The sequence below is a fragment of the Mobula birostris genome, chromosome 18, assembly GCF_030028105.1.
Source record: "Mobula birostris isolate sMobBir1 chromosome 18, sMobBir1.hap1, whole genome shotgun sequence".
Classification (NCBI taxonomy): domain Eukaryota; kingdom Metazoa; phylum Chordata; class Chondrichthyes; order Myliobatiformes; family Myliobatidae; genus Mobula; species Mobula birostris.
The window spans coordinates 60,269,141-60,286,774 of NC_092387.1; the positions used below are offsets into that span (position 1 = coordinate 60,269,141).

General features: G+C 40.5%; 1 protein-coding gene across 1 annotated transcript in view; it reads right to left on the minus strand.

Moving 5' to 3' along the window:
• Window positions 1-346: 346 nt before the first annotated feature.
• LOC140212159 (tetraspanin-3-like) overlaps window positions 347-17,634 on the minus strand; it is a 72,782-nt gene continuing 55,494 nt past the window's right edge. Inside the window, exon 7 of the mRNA XM_072282787.1 lies at window positions 347-1,029. Coding sequence (XP_072138888.1) covers window positions 937-1,029 — 93 coding nt within the window. The 3' untranslated portion in view covers window positions 347-936. The remainder of the gene's footprint in view (window positions 1,030-17,634) is intronic.

Genomic DNA, 17,634 nt, shown 5'->3' on the forward strand with positions numbered 1-17,634 from the left:
GTCATATTACATTACACACATATTAATGAATAATTAAAACAGGGCAAGTTTTTATTTTGACCAACAATCTCAACAGGATCTAAATTCTTATCACTAAATCTGATCAGGGTGGATTGTCAACTGTGAACACCAAGGGTCTAAAATTGAACTTATTGCTAAAGGAATGGAGTGGACAGATGTTGTATTGGAGTACTCCTAGCACTGGATCAGCTAACTCTGAAACCAAAGAATCAACTCTGGATCCAGATGGTCCATATGGTTTAAGCAGTACAAATTACTTAATCAGAAGAAAGTAGTTTTGTGCACCCAGCTGCACTGAAACCAGAGGGAAGAGAAATGGCACAGGTTCGGTTTCAACAATCTTTATTTTCATTTAATTCAGTTCGGTTCACAGACTGTATTCCTTGCTACAAGGTTGCATTATTTTAAGAGACAGCTTAAAACTTCCCATCAGAACTCACTACAAAGACAGCAAACTGGGAAAGAAAACTATACAATGTAAAATACCTTGATCGTACACAGTAAAACTAAAACAAAATTCAGTTTATAGATTAGAGTTGATGCTTAAATCTTGGAAGATCAGGTTTTTGAGACAATTGTTAGTTACTTCTGATTTCAGTTTCCTTGATTTCTACAGTATTAGTCATTTTTGTACTGTTTAATCTTGTCTAGATACAGAGCCTCAGATATACCTATTGTGTGTACACTTGTGGGTGATTAACCCCAGCAGTTCAGACTGTAAGATGTGCTTTAAATTTACTTTATATACACAAAAAGGGAGAACCACTTCAGTGCCACAGACATGGTCTCTGAACTTCCAGTGGCAAGAATGGCTGACCCATTCCAAGTAGGAGGGGTTATTGGGGATTGGTGATGGAAGGGGGTGGGGAATAGGGCAGAAGGCTGGGAAAAGAAAAAGAATACCCAGGAAGCAGATTATGCGTAGGTTCCTCCAGGAATAAGCGGTTCGTAGGCAGGGTCTCCACTCCTCCTGCATAGCACAACAAAGGCACACAGCATGCCCAGCAACTAGAACGAAAAGGGTAAATATTAACCAATGTAAATTGAAATAAAATTCATATTTAAGATACAAATTTATCAACTCAATAACTAGTGGACCTTTCAGCCCATTATTGACCTGCTGCTTCAATATATGCACACAAGATCAAGCAAGCAAAAACAAACAGCACAAACTTGTTTCTTTCAGACCTGGACAAAGAAGATTACAAATATTTACAGATCAGGATGACCAGTATTTAATTTTATTTAGAGATGCAGCACGATATCAGGCCTTTGTGGCCCAATTACACCCATGTGATCAATTAATCTACTAAACTGTACTTTGGAATGCGGGGGGAAACTGGAGCACCCAGAGGAAACCCACATGGTCACAGAGTGAACGCTGTAATAGCATTATGCTACCATGCCATCTCCATCAGGCTGTCTTCATTCAACCAGCCTAACCCTGCAAATGCTTCTCTAACTACCTTTTCAATGAGTAGAGCACTTGCACCCTGTTAGGCTGCTCTTTCCATTGGTAAGATTGTGGCTACTGGATCAGTAATCGCACAGTACAAGTTTATGACTCAACCCAATTGTCAAAGGGCTTGCAAGTGTTAAGTACATTAAGAAAAGCATACATGGGTGTGTCCACCAGCAGAATGTAATCGGGCACTGGCTGCATACCAAGCAACAGCTGTCATACACACCACCACCTTTCTCTGTTTGAGCATTTAAAGGAGGGCACATAGATTCCTTTCCTATTCCTGCAGACTGGAATAAAGTACACATTATGTAACTGAGGAAAGTCTACTCGATTCAATCGCTTGTTACAAAATGAACACAGATTTAACCATCAAACTTGACTGCACAATCCTTGGGAGTAGTAATGCCAAAATGTTATGCAACCTCAGTGCCTGGCTTTAGAATGCACATTTCAAAACCCTGTATCACAGCAACAATGTTTAATTTATGAAGTGATATTTAGTTAGTAAAATATAGCCTGAAGTTTCTTCTCTGGAAATTTAAAAAAAGTTAACACTAAGCTCACTAAAGAAATGCAGTCAGGTGAGCATAGCTCAGGCAGGGATTGGTTATAACAACTATTTTTTGAAGGGAAGAGAAACAGGAACATGGAACCACAGATAAATTGAGAGACACCTACTGTGGAATGGAGTGAACAGGTTAAAATTGTAACAGAATTTAATATCATAATTGAGATTTCACTTTAGTCAAACTCAAGTCCTATCATATGGATTTAGCATTGAGTTACAAGTAAAACCAAAGGTAAAAGTGACACACTTGGAGAAGGAAGTGAAGAATCTGTATGGGACAATAATACCCTCTGATCACTGTCTGTCTATAGTCATTGCCTTAGTCTCCACAATATCAATCTGGATACAGGTACCAGATACTGGGAGCAAACTCAAACATCCAAATATTTTGGAACATCGTCAAGCATGATGAGAGTCTAATTTCACCATGCAAAACTAAAGTGTGTCAAAATTTAGTTTTTGCTTGACCATTGTTAGTTATTCCTGTTTGGCTTTTTCTTTTCAATACTTCAAAGGCTTTCATACCAGCACTTACCCTCCAATCAGATTTTCAACCTTGAATGTCCTACTTTACAGTAGGGATGGCATTATCTGGCAGAATCACAGTATTAGAATTATACCACATGTAATGCTTGGCGTTGGGGACAATAAGTTCTATTTCAGACTCTTCCAACCACAAGACCTTCTTCCACATCTTTACAGTATCTGTTACTGATGCAATGCAAAGTCTTTATGGGCAAGGATAAGCTTTTTATGCAGTGGTACGTGAAGCATAAAGAATGGTGGAGTTAGCATCATGCCAACGGGATGCTTTTCAGCAACAAGGACTGGAAACCTGGTCAGGATTGATGGGAAGATGAACGCTGCTAAATACAGATAGATCCTGGATTAGAACCTGCCCACCTCTGCTACAAAGCTTAAACTGAGGAGGAAGTTCATCTTTCAACAGGACAATGACCCAAAAAGCACACTGCCAGAGCAACTACAGAATGATTTCAAATGAAGAAAATTAATGTCTTTGAGTGACCCAGTCAGAGTCCAGACCTTCGCCCAATTGAACATCTCTGGTAAGACCTAAAAACCGTTGTTCACCGCCATTTCCCAACTAACCTGGTACAGCTTGAGCAATTTTGCAAGGAGGAATGGGCAAATCTTGCTCCATCACGTTGTGCAAAGCTAATGGAGATTTATCCAAAAAGACAACTGGCTGTAACAGCCATGTACTGAGCAAAGGGCAAATGAATACTTTGGAACTGCTGACATTACAGTTTCTGAATTTTTTAGTTTTTCATGCTTTACAATCTTTCCTGATTTTTGGGCTCCACTGTGAAAAAGGCCGCATGTGATTCACAAATAAAAATTACCAGTTAAATTGTTCAAAAGCCCTGGTTGTAATACTGATTCATGTGAACAAAGGGTTGGGGCCGAATACTTTTACAAGGCACTGTATCAGATATTGAAAGGCCTAGAAAGATTGGATGTGGAGAGGATGTGTCCCATAGGAAGTGGGCGAGTCTGGGACCAGAGGGCACAGTCATCGGGCATTTTTAATGTGGAGTTTGATAGGCTCTTAATTAGTAAGGGCATCAAAGATGATGGAGAGAAGAGAGGAAAATGCAGTTGAGGGAAATAATAAATCAGCCATGATTGAATGATAGAGCAGACTGGAAGGGCCAAATGGCCTAATTCTGCTACGTCTATGGTCTTAGGCACAAGTGCTGATATGAACCTCATGATACATCTTTCAGCAAATCAGAACTCCTCAAATATCTACGTTAGTGCAAACCCAAAATTCTGAATCACTTGAAATCTTTGAAAAGATGACAACCTGAAACCTATCACCTTATTCAATTGCAAGAGTTGTTAATGCATCGGCATTTTAAACAGTTCAAGCTGTAATGGACTCCAAAGAATCACTTGTATGTCCATTTCCTATCAGCAACACTTGAGAGCTAGCCAAATACAGCCTTAGATGTTTAGGACTTGATTTGTTGGCAATGCTTAGTTAATCCCTTTATGGGAACAAGCATCAAGCACACAGCCAATGTTGACAGTTGGTATCCTTACTGGCAGCAGCTGCTGATAGAGTGAACACAAAACCCACACAAAACTGAAGATGTATTAACTGCCAGAAGTGGATCAAGACTACAATCTAATAGGTAAGTTCAATCAGCAGTCAACTCAAGTTGGCTGCACTCTGGCAGTTGGCAATGTAATACAACACCTTTAGAATACTGCCTTATAATCATTTCTGATGATAAGATTCCAGTACGATGGCAGTGTGCTTAGACACAGCAGCCTCTCTGAGGTCAACCTAAGATATTTTTGTCTGCTTTTGTCTTTACGATCGCAAGATACTGCTGGACATTAAGAACTTCAGGTACTGCAACTCTACCCCATCAGTGAGTTGCTCATTCATGGAGAGAATGGATTGGGTTGCTGCCTGCTACAGAAAGGCATCAGAGTTGGTGCACAAAAGCATTGCAAAGTTTAACAGCAAGTTATTGTCGTGGACATTTTTCTTACGATTGCAAGACCCCGTTAGATGTTGGTAACATAAAATACTCAAGTCTGGTTCACTGGCTTATTGCTGAGACCAACAACGGGGAAGCTGCTTGGCCTAGGTTGTAGCGAGTCCTAGGCCTCATGCCGCGGTGTTACCTGCTGCAGCCGCCAGAGGTGGTGTGGTGCGGCATCCATGTAGGATTGGGGGCAGGCTCCCTCTTCAGTGCTCATTCGGTGGAAGACAAGCCGGATTGCATGCATGCGTGCGGTCGTCTGCAGACTGCTGAGAGCTTGCTCTTGCTGACAACATTCATGCTCCATCAATTTACAGGACATGTCACTTAGGGACTTGGGCTAGATTATATTTTTTTGTGTAACTGGATGTTTATTGCTATCTTTTATATGCCCTGTGTTATGTATGACTGTTGGTCTGTGTTTTGCACCTTTGTCTGAGAGGAAGACTGTTTCAATTTGGCTGTATTCATGGATATTCATGTATTTTTTAATGATAATTTAACTTGAATAATTTCTGGTCATACAGTATTCCAGATCACAGACATGGCTAGCTAAGCAGATTGGAGGGACTAGATTTGATCGCCATAACCACTAATGGAAAAGCAATGGAAATTATGCAACCAAAGATTGTAGTGCAAAATTTAAGAACACAATTTTACTCAAAAATAACACATTGACAAGGACCTCTAATAAGGACTAGACACGTTTTAAATAAAGGATTTAAATTCACTTTTGGTTATTGTTTGAAATGTTTGGGAATTGAAAGGGGTCAAATTTAAAATTAAGATGGTGCCCCGGAAGAGCTGTGTCCCTCTATAGTGTGTCAGTAAATAAAATTACACAGGGCCCAAAATGATACTTAAGTAAACAAAGCTTGACAAACAAAAGTAAATCTTTGCATCACACTTTGTTCCATTAGCATTTGGCAAAATATTTTCCTTGAGCTGGCTTAGCACATTGAGCAAGATGGAGATGTATCAGCAGTTAGAGCTATTGCCTCAACTCCATGCTACTGATTTAATCCTGACCTTGCCTGCTCTCTGTGTGAAGTTGGCTGCTATAAATGATCCCTCAGTGCAGGTTAAATGGGCAAAAGAAAAGCAAAGGGAAGTATGTGAGAGAATAAATTACAGCAGTACAGGGAAATAAGGAACAGGGGAGTAGGGCTGATGGTATTGCACTCCTTAAAGTTGATAGCTTCCTTCTGCATCATTACGCAATGACTGATCACAGATCATTTAAAGAGAGACCAAGCTTAGGCAATGAAATGGTGGCTCAGCCTGTTAAGGCGATATCTCCAGAACCAAGAAAATCCAGCACCCTGAAGGCACGTTCGTCTTCCAGTCGCATCCTTGGCATATCAAAAAGCGGTCAGTCGTGAGGCCTATTCCCACAAAGAACCGAAGTCAGAGTGTAAGTTTATGTTCAAAATTGTTTAGTGTTATGTCCAGTACACAATTGTAAAGGAGAACAAGATAATTGTTACTCTGGATCTGATGCAGCATTAAAAAAAAAGGATAAAGAACACACTACTACTATGTCGACTCAGGCCTAGGGGGCTGGCGTCGGGCACGATGATGGACTCTCTACTTCTCCTTCTCCTTCATCAGTGTGTTCAGTTCATCTACATTAGCCACGCCGCTGTCTTCTAGAAGCGTATTGACCATAGTCTTGGGAGGCTGCCCAGGGTTCATCCTCCCATGCTTGGGCTCCCATATGATAACTAGGCTCGCAGGTAGCTCAGGGTGGCGTAGACAGTGCCCCACTAGTTGCAGTCTTCTCGCCTCAATTTTAATGGTGAGCATCAGTAACAAACACAACAATAATAAAAACGCAATATGAATACATAAGATAGCTAAATACACAGATTGATTGTATGTCCATAAAGTCACGCTTGGCACAGTACATTAGGTGAATGACAGAAAATGATACAGCATTATCACAAAAATGAGCATCTGACTTTAAAATCAAAAATACTGAGCACGAGGTATGCATGAAATAGAGGATTCTCTATTCGGATAATAACGATGTAGTTATTCGTAAACAGCTTTTTCCAGCATCACCTGCAACAGGCACCTGCAGACAAAAACACCAGTGACTCTTGTTCCCTGTCGTTGCCTTTAATGGCATTAAACACAACTCCTTTGCTTCCATCTTCGGAAACAACTCTATTTCTATCTTTGATATCTCTTTTTTCCCTTTTCAAAGTTCCTTTGAAGACCCTGACCTGGAGTTACGCTCTGACTTTGGTTCTTTGCGGGAGTGGGCCTCACGACTGGCCGCTTTTTGATAAGCCAAGGACACGCCTTGAAGACTAGTGCGCCTTCAGGATTCTGGAGACAGACTGAATCGAGGCTGGTGCCCCTGACTGAGTCATCGCAGGAGAACACGGAACATCAGAAGCTAGGTGTCTAGAGACCCGAGCCTTTCTGGGGCTGATTCTCTGGGAGCAGAGCTAGGAAAAAGCAACACAACAGACGTTTATCATCATAAATCAGCACGTTGTTTGTTATGTCTCCCCTCTCGCTGTGTAAAAGGGACATCTTTTTCCCCCTTATTGGGGGGGGGGAAGAGGAAGAGAGACAGAGACAGACACAGACACAGACAGACTGTGGTTTGTTGAATTACTGGGTGAATGAGTTGCCTTTGGGGTACTGCAAGTCTGTGTCTTTATTGATGCTTTGCTGCATGCTTGAGTGCTTAGTGAAGGGTGCTGGTGCTTTTGGGGGAAGGGGGGAATCATAGTCTTGCTGCTGCTTGTGCATGGGAGGGGAAAGCTGGGGGGTGCTTTGGGGGTTCTAATATTTAACTGTCATTCATTCTTTGGGGCACTCTTCTGTTTTCGTATGTATATTGTATTCATTTCTCTGACATTAAATGCTCCTATTGAACCCTACTTCCACTGCTCCTATTATAGCTATTAATACTGAATTTTGATAACTAGTTATAGTAACTTCAATGCAGCAAAATATCAAAGAAACATTAAAAAAGTCTGGCACTAACCCAAATGAGATACCAGGGAAGATGATTAAACAAAAAGTTTGGGTGAAAGGGTCAGTTTAGGAGCTGGTGAAAGTAGCTGAATGCAGATGTGAAGAATGGAATGACTGAAGGCAGCATCACGCCCAACACTTCAGCCAGCCCCTCATCTGGATAACAGCAGCTGGGCATGCAGAACCTCTTCTGTCTCCAGCTAGGCATGGCATTTGCTTTTCTTATATAAAATATAATAAAACCAGCCCCCTACGTGATTGGGTTCTGCCATCAAATTCATGCAAAGCAGTATAAATCTACATGATAGGGTTTCCCATCTTGTCTCTTGGTCTCAAGCCCAGTACAATCTGGCATGGGAGTTACTTCTTTGACCCTCTGTTACAAAAAGTAATGAAGTCAACCTTCTACATTCCAGGAGTATCAGCTGCAGCTTTGGATCAAATGTGGCGCAATATTCTGCTCTTAAAATACCAACACAAAGATGCATCAGCTGGAGTTAATAGTTTGCATTAGTAAACATGATCAGAGTAAATGCGATGGCTCCCGGTGATGGCTCACACAATGAAATCCAAAGAATCCCTCCAGACCACATCACAGATGACTGAGTAAACCAGAATAGTTCAGATTTTAACTGAGCTTTGAAACAAGACTTTACTTACACAAGCTGTTGAAACTAATGCAGTTTTCAACTTTGTGAGCAATTGCTCCCAAAACTTTCCTCTCTCCTCACTCAGCCACATAAGAAGACTTGGATCTTTAAGGCATAGAAAGCTATGGGACAAGTGCTGGTATATGGGATCAGGATCAAGGATCAAATTTATTCACAACATACATTTACATGTATTTGGAATTTGCTGTAGTGTGTTGGTCATGACAATGCAATAAAAAAAATCAACAATTATGAAGAATAAAAAATTATATAAAGTTAGAGTTTAAGGTACAGGTATGGAATAAAATATGCATAAATACACAAATACCAGAATGTATTTATGCTGTTGTGTACAATGTAAACAACTTTATAAAAAGAGGTTTAAAGCGTTTATAGTGCAGTAACAGGGGTAACAGATTGAAGGGTTGCGGGGGGGGGGGGATGCCAACTAGAATGGTTGTTCTGATTAACTGCCTGATTAAATAGGATTAGTACAGATGGGTACTGTATTTGATAGTAAGCGTGGAAGTGGCTGTCCAAAGGACTTGCTTTCTTTGCAGTACGATTCTATGACTCTAAAATAGACTGGAAATTAAATAGAGAATTCAGAGGCAGCTTCTTTCCTAAAGGGGAAAGAATGTAAGACTCACTGGCACAAGCAGCTGCTGATACAAACAACAGATGCATTTGAGTGGAAGCTAACACAAAGGAAAGGAATAGTTACCCAGATGGAAGAGTCAGTTGAAAGCTCTAGTGGAACACAGATGACAGTATGCACTGAAGGGGCTGACTGACCTATTCCTATGCTGAATGCACTATCCAATTCTCCATAGGGCATGAAAAATCACCGAGTTTAAAATGCAGCAATCCTGGTGTCTACTTGACAGAAGTGCCACTACTTTTAGCAACCCTACCCATTATACTATTTGCAGGAGACGCAAGGGCTGGAATTAAAGGGTGAAAAAAAAAATCAAAAATTTGCAGATGCTTTCCACTCTAATGGTGAGGCTGGCTGTCAGTACAAGTTTACTTTCGTGGACTCCATTTGCCAGAACAAAAGGACAGCAACAAATAGTGAGCCGGTTCACAGAGAGGGTCAGACCAAGTTTGTTATCATATACACAGGTACACGTATGCACAGGTACAATGAAGAACTTAGTTGCTTAAGTATCATAGGCACCTAGCATTATATAAGCAGCATTCATAAAATCAACACACATGACTCAGACATGAATTTCATAAGGCCATCACATCATTCTGGTGTGGAGAAGATGAATCTCAGAGTGGTATACTGCATATATACTTTGATAATAAATGTACTTTGAATCCTTAAAGGAAGGATATATTGGCTATAGTGAAAGTTCAGAAACAAAAACTGAATAAATGTGAATTAAACACTGATAGTAATATGTTTAAAAGGATTGGCCCAATGATGTTCATTCAAGAAAGAACTGATAGAGATAAGAAGCAACTCTTCCTTTCTAAACAAAAACTACTTAAGCCAAGAGTCAGGAGATGCTCGAATTCATGTTAGGCCAATAAAACAAATCCTGAAGCTTACGTCCAAGTACAGATTTACAATAAGAGTCATGACCTGAATTGAATAGAAATAAGCATCTACAATGCAATGGCCAATGCAGAGACATGGCTGCAAATTGGTTGGGAATTGAACATAAAGGCAATAGGCTGAATGGAAAAGGAGGAGAGGTAGCCCTGATAATAAGGAAGGAGATGGACAGGCACACACACAGGATCATAGCTAAAAAAATAAAATGAGAAATGGAGCCCATTTAGGCAGAGTTAAAAAATAGCAACTGTTCAGACAACATTTGCAGGAATTGCCTGAAGTCCTCTTTAACAGTAATGTGAGTCCATCATGGATTAAGAGACAGTAAAAGTTATATTGGGGAGTAAGAAAATGACAGAGAAATTAAATGTATTGGGTTCTATCTTCACAGTAATCCATCAAGATATGGAGAATAAATGTTCCAGAGTGAATGAATTTAGCATTAGTAAAGAGGGAAAAATTAATGGGATCAAAAGCCTATAAATGACAAATATTTATATTTGACCCCCTAAAGTGGGGCACCTCACACTTAAACTTCACCTACCATTTCTCTGCCCATAACTGTACCTAATATATATTCTGCTGTACCTTTGATGACCTTCATTATCCACAACTCTATCAACTGTTGTGCCATCTGCAAATCCATCTACATTTTTGTCCAGGTCAATTATATCAATCACAAAGAATAGAGATCTCAATATTGATCCCTGCAATTCTGTGCTGAAAGCAGGTCATACACAAGCAACCATAGGAATGGGCAAAGAGGATCCCTGAATTTGTCATGGGAAATCGTGCTTGACAACACTTAGAGTTGTTTCAGGTTGTAACAAACAGAATGAAAATAGGCAAATTAGTAGATGTGGTGTGGCTAGAATTTCAGAAGCCCTCTTATAAAAGGGAACTACAAAAGAATGTTGTTAAAGAAAATTAAAACATGATATTTGGTACATCTTGGCAGAGACTGAAGATTAGTTAATATATGGAAAATAGGATTAACAGTTCATTTTCATGCTGGCAAGCTATGACTAGTAGGTTACTGCAGGGAAAATTCTGGCGTCCCAGCAGTTTACAAACTACATCAATGATTTGGATGAGTAGACCAAAGTGAAATGCAAGACCATTTAAACTACAGGAGCAAAATTAGGCTAGTCAGCCTATCAAATCTGCTCCACCATTCAATCATGGCAGATTTTTCTTCCTCAACCACATTTAGCCACTCTCTTCAACCCTCAGATCCCCCTATTAACCATTAACCTATCAATCTCTGCCTTAAATACATCCAATGACCTGGCCTTCCCAGCTCTCCATGGCAGTGAATCCCACAGATCTGCCACCCTATGATTGAAGAAGTTCCTCTTCTCAGTTCTAAAGGGTCATCCCTTTATTCTGAGGCATCCCTCAGATCCAGGACTCTTCTGTTAATGGAAACATCCAGTTCATCCAGACATTTGGTTTCAACGAGAACCCTCCTACCTCCTTCTCATCCTTCTGAACTCCAATGAGTTCAGGCCCAAAGGCATCAAATGTTCCTAGGTGGCTCGGTAGCATAATGGTTAGCACAACGCTTTACAGTACAGGCGAAATGGGTTCAATTCCTATTGCTGCCTGCAAGTAGTTTGTACATGCTGCCGTGACAGTGAGGGTTTCCTCCTACAGTTCAAAGACCAAAGACTGGGAGTAGTTGGTGCACATTGAAAGTCCTGGTTATGTGTAATAGGTCATTGTAAATTGTCCCATTAATTGCTGCTCAGCATGCCTCGAAGGGCCAGAAGGGCCTATTCTGGGCTGCATCTTTAATAAATACCCAGAGCCTTTCATTCCTGGGATCGTTTTTGTGAATCTCCTCTGGACCTACTCCAGAGCAGCACATCTTTCTTTAGATCATCATCATTATGTGCCATGCCGTATGACATGGGTGATCATGGTCTCAGGTCCATTACTGTTCTTGGCAAACTTTTCAACAGAAGTGGTTTGCCATTGCTTTCTTCTGGGCAGTGTCTTTACAAGATGAGTGACGCCAACCATTATCAATACACTTCAGAGATTGCTTGTCTGGCGTCAGTAGTCACGTAACCGGGACATACGATATGCACCACCTGCTCCCATGGCTTCACGTGACCCTGATCGGTTGGGGGGTGGGGGGGAGCTCAGTAGATGCTACTCCTTGCCTAAGGGTGACCTGCAGGCTAGCAGAGGGAAAGAGTACCTTACACCTCCTTTGATAGAACACATCTCCACCCCACCACCCTTTTGACCCTATTCCAAATGTGGTCTATACAATGCCTTACAAAGACTATATAAATGTATATTAAGGTAGGCAGCAGTGAGAGGTTGAAAGGAATCCAACGAGACTTTGAGTGGATATGTACAGGCTAAGTGAAGTGGCAAGGATACAGCAGATTGAATGTAATTTGGGAAGTTGTTTCTCTTCTACCAAAGTGGATGATCTTTTTATAATAGCGACCTTATGGAATAGCATAGCGGGGAAGGTTTAAATGATTTACTGCTCCTTTTTATTTCTTAAGCCAGAATCAATTAAGATGTTTATTCATAAAGCAGTAACAAAATAGTCTAGACAAAAGACGTGTACAAATTAGTGGAACTGAACCTTTACCCACTTTAAATTAAAATTGATTTTGCCTGCATTCTGCATCACACTAATGACCTCGTGAAGCAGACTCCCTTTTGTGTAGGAGCACTTTTCAATGCAGGTCTGGGTCAATTGAGGTTAACATTAACTGGAAAGATTTTATCAAGTGTTAAAATTCATGGTTATAATTGCCGTAGACTGAACCTGCAAATCAGTGCAGCAACTAATTGTGTGCGTGTATACAAACACACAGACCATAAATGCACAATACCTTGTCCCTTGCTTCCTAGCAACAACTGACCCCCACTTGCCCCCACCCTGCACAGTCAAAACAGCATCAAAATGCAACACCAGGTCAGAATTGATGTTTTGGGAACTTATTTCCTTAGAAGAACCTGTAAATATATGAGTATGTATATTTTACACATTGATCGTTTGTCGGTGTTTGTGTGTAGTTTTTCATTGATTCTGTAATTTTTTTGTTCTACTGTAAATGCTTGCAAGAAAATGAATCTCAGGGTTGTATATGGTGACATACACATACTTTGATATTAAATTTACTTTGAACTTTGAATTTGCTTCCAAGTGTATTGGGACATCTGCAACCCTGTTTGAGTATTTGAAGGGACTGCACAAGTACTAATTAGTTCCCCCCCTCCCCCCCCCGCCCCATTCTCCTGATCCTTGGGCACCCTGAGCAGAGGGTAGGATAGGGCACAAGTCAGTTGGAGGACTTCTTTATTTGTTCTGCTCCAACTCACAAGTCCAGTTAGTGGGCTGCTGTGGGTTCCACTTGAGCCAGCTGGCTACTCCTCTCTTCCATGTCTGGGTGTCCTTGAAGAACAAGCAAGCAGAGGCCACTGCCTCTTTGGGGTCAGTAAATGCCACACAGGCTGGAGTACAACATGGACAAGGTTTTAATTTAATGCACTTTTATAAATACTAAATTAAGTACAATACAATTAAAAATTAATACTGAATTGGAGGTGGATACAATAGGGTATTTTAAAAGACTTAGATAGGTACATGGAGCTTAGAAAAATAGAGGGCTATGCAGTAGGGTAACTCTAGACAGTTTCTAGAGTAGATTACATGGTCAGCACAACATTGTGGGCAGAAGGGCCTGTAACATGCTGTAGATTTTTATGTTCTATGTTCTAGAACAATGCAAGTTTTGTTGTGTTTTTGTGCTGCATCAGATCCGGAGTAGTAATTATTTCATTTTCTTTTACACCTGTGTACTGGAAATGCCATTAAACAATATTGAAATTAATAAAGAGCATACAAAATGTAAATACACCGTTTTAATAAAAAATGTTCCAAGGACGAAGTATTGTTAACTGCATTTTTTTGCCTTAAATTGGTGCACTAAGGCATTAAAAGAATGTTCAACAAGTGAGGTAAATAAAGTTTAGATGCTGGTAGGGGAGGACAGAGTAAAACTACAGAACTGCTCAAATGAATGCTTGACTATTGTGTAGAGTAATTCACTCGCCATGCAGCTAATGGCATCACACAAATCAAGTCAGTAAACAATGTGGAATAGATTACAATAGGTAAAGCGATACGCTCTATGCTGCCTTCTTGCTATCCTTTCCCACACCATGAAACCAATTTCAAAGCAAAAACCACTAGAGGCCAGCTTGTCCATTAGCAAAGCAGTCACTGGAACAAAAAAAATCTACCCTTTGAAGCTCAATAGAAAGCAGACAAGATTACCACAGCAGCCTTTTGATGTTGACCCAGCAGCACCTAAGTGTTCTGCAGTAGGTTTGCTACAAACCTCCACAAATCAGTTTTTACAGCTCCATAAGAGAAACCACAGAGGATAAGAGATATTTATAATGAATACAAAGTGATTTTCAGCCAGTAAGGTTTTAAAGTATTTCAGAAAAGGGGTAAATGCAGCGTATAGTGGAATAAGGCAATCCACTATATGCTACATTACGGGTGACATAGTAGCAATTAGCGCATTGTTTTACAATGCCATCAATCACCGATAGGGGCTCGATTTCTGCTGCAGCCTATAATGATGTAGTATGTTTTCCTCGTGACTGCGTGGGTTTCCTCCCATGTCCTAAAGACATATGGTGAGGGTCAGTGGGATGTGGCCACACTATGTTGACGCCAGAAGCTGGTGACATTGTGGGTTTCCCAGCACAATCCTCGATGATTTGACAGAGATTATGTACTTCACTCGATATTTCAATATACATGTGACAAATAAAATTAATTTCATCTAAATGTCAGGAATTGATAACTTTGCAGATTACTGCACAAAGAAAGTTTTTGAACAAGATTTTGCTTTTAAGCTCAAATTTGTAAGAGACCTAATCTGGGGTACTTGGTTTATACAAAATATTTTTAATAGCACCATTTATTTGGAAACATGCATATAAATGTATGCCTATCCAAGACAACTGCAACAAATCTAAAGCCCTAATGCACTTTCATAACTAAAGAAAATAATTTTCCCTCTTGGCAATCCCACTTTTCTGAAGTACAGTTCAGTGGCACCACACCAGTCATCATTAATCATCATCTCAGACCATGCACACCATCATACATCACATTTGCGTCTAATTCAAAGTGAACAGGTGCACATTTGGCAGCCCAAAAAACACAAAATATTCAAGAGGGCACATAGGTAAATAGAACAGCCTTTGTGAAGGAGATCTCCACTGAGAAATGAATGCAGGTGGTTTATCAATGTGGTTTAAAATTCTACCCTTTTGTACACCATGCCCAACATTGCCTTAAGGATTTGTCAGTTTCAGTTTCTAGACTTTTAGGGGAAGGAACAAGAAATATTTACACTCCCTTTCCAACTGATTATCTAAGACTGGGCTGCGCCCAGCTAAGTACATAGATGAAATATGTTGGATTAGCTTCAGTTTCCTTCCAAAAGCCCCAATCCATTTACCATAAGATCACAAGACATAGGAGCAGAATTAGGCCATTCAGTCCATTGAATCTTCTCCATCATTCCATCATGGCTGATTTATTATCCCTCTTAACCCCATTATTCTCCTTTCTCCCTGTAACTTTTGACACCCTTACTAATCAAGAACTTATCAACCTCCTCTTTAATTATACACAATGACTCGGCCTCTACAGACATCTCTGGCAATTAATTATACAGATTCCACTGCCCTCTGGGTAAAGAAATTCCTCCTCATCTCTGTTCTAAAGGGACATCCTTCTACTCAGAGGCTGTGCCTTATGGTCTTAGACACCCCCAATATAAGAAACGTCCTCTCCACGTCCACTTCTGATATCTGATCAGTTTCAGTGAGATCCTCCCCCTCATTCCTCTAAAACTCCAGAGCCATCAAATGCTCCACATATGTTAACCCTTTCATTCCCAGGATCATTGTCATGAACCTCTTTTGGACCCTCTTACAGATGAACAGTTCCAGATCATTAACTCTTTGCATAAAGACGTTCTTCCACTTTCTCCCTACATCATTTACATGTCAATTTGAATCACCGCTCCCAGTCCCTGAACATTTCCTAAAGGAAAGAGCATCTCCATTTACCCCTTCTAAAACAATTATAATCTTGTACGCCTATTGAAACTTCTCTCAATCTTCTTTGTTCCAAAAGACATTCCAGCTTCTCCAATTTAATTCTATAGCTAAAATTGCTTATTCCATGAATTGTCCCAATAGGACTGAATTTCTGTGAATTGCTTTCATTGAGGAATGACTTCTTTATTAGATCCAAATCTTGCATTTCTCCAGGTTAAAAGAAAATCATTTCAAGCGGTACAATTTTAGCTGTTTGCTACAGGATAGTATTGTGAAAACATTAGACAGAGAACACTGACCACATTGTTGAAGACACCAAGAAAAAGCTGTCCAGGTTGGTAATAGTGCATTCCACTGGTGCACAAGATCAAATAGAGCATTCAATGTTTAATGGAATTTGTTCTTAAAGGTGAAATCACTTAAATTGGAAAAAATTCAGGATTTTATATGATTTATGTGTACAAGATAATCAGAGGCATTGATTGTGTGGATAGTCAGAGGCTTTTTCCCCAGGGCTGAAACGGTTAGCACGAGAGCGCACAGTTTTAAGGTGCTTGTAAGTAGGTATAGAGGAGATGTCAGGGAGAGAGTAGTGAGTGCAAGGAATGGGCTGGCAGCGGCGGCGGTGGAGGTGGAAACAATAGGGTCTTTTAAGAGACTCTTGGATAGATACATGGAGCTTAGAAAAATAGAGGGCTATGGGTAAGGCTAGGTAGTTTTAAGATAAGGACAAGTTCGGCACAGCTTTGTGGGCCGAAGGGCCTGTATTGTGCTGTAGGTTTTCTATGTTCTACTTTAGAACCTCAACAATTGATATTTCATAAGTTGGGAAAATACAGTACATCTCGAAGAACAGTTTAGCATCCAGCAGTCAGATGCCTTAAAACATACAAAACTGTTAACTTTCATCAAGGCAAAGGGGTTACCAGGTTCCCCAAAAGGAAGTGAAAGGTTGTTCACTCAGTTTGTAATCACATACATTCAATTCCTCTGAAAGGTTTCACTCCCATATGAGCTCAATGCCTTTTATTGTTGCTTTGACCAACAAAATATGAAGGCAACTTCATGAACTCCCACAGCCTCCAATGACCCTGAGATTTCAGTTTCTGAGGCCGACGTGAGAGAATTCTTTAGAGGCGTGAACCAAAGGAAAGCATCTGGCCCAGATGGGGTACCTGGCCAGATACTGAATATGTATGCTATTCAGCTGGCTAGAGTGTTCACTGGTATCTCTACTCTCTCGCTTTGGCAGACTGAAGTACCCACCTGCTTCAAGCAGACTTCAGTTGTACAGGTGCCAAAGAAGAATGTGCTAATCTGCCTGAATATCATCCATTAGCACTTACATTCACTGTGAAGTACTTTGAGAGTTTGGTCATGAAGCACATCAACTTCTGTCTGAGGAGTGACTTAGATCTGCTCCAATTTGCCTATCATCACAACAGGTCAACAGCAAATGCCCATTCATCAGCTTTTCACTCAACCCTGGAACATCTGGACTGTGAGGCAACATACACCAGGATGCACTATATTGACTGCAGCTCTGCATTCGATACTATCATCATCTCAAAACTAATCAACAAACTGCACCACCTAGGCCTCAATACTTTGTGCAAATGGATTCTGCATTTCCTCACTTGCAGACCTTTGTCAGTTCGGATTGGCAACATCGTCATAATCACCATTGGCATAGGTGCACCACAGGCTATGTGTTTAGTCCCCTGTAAAAC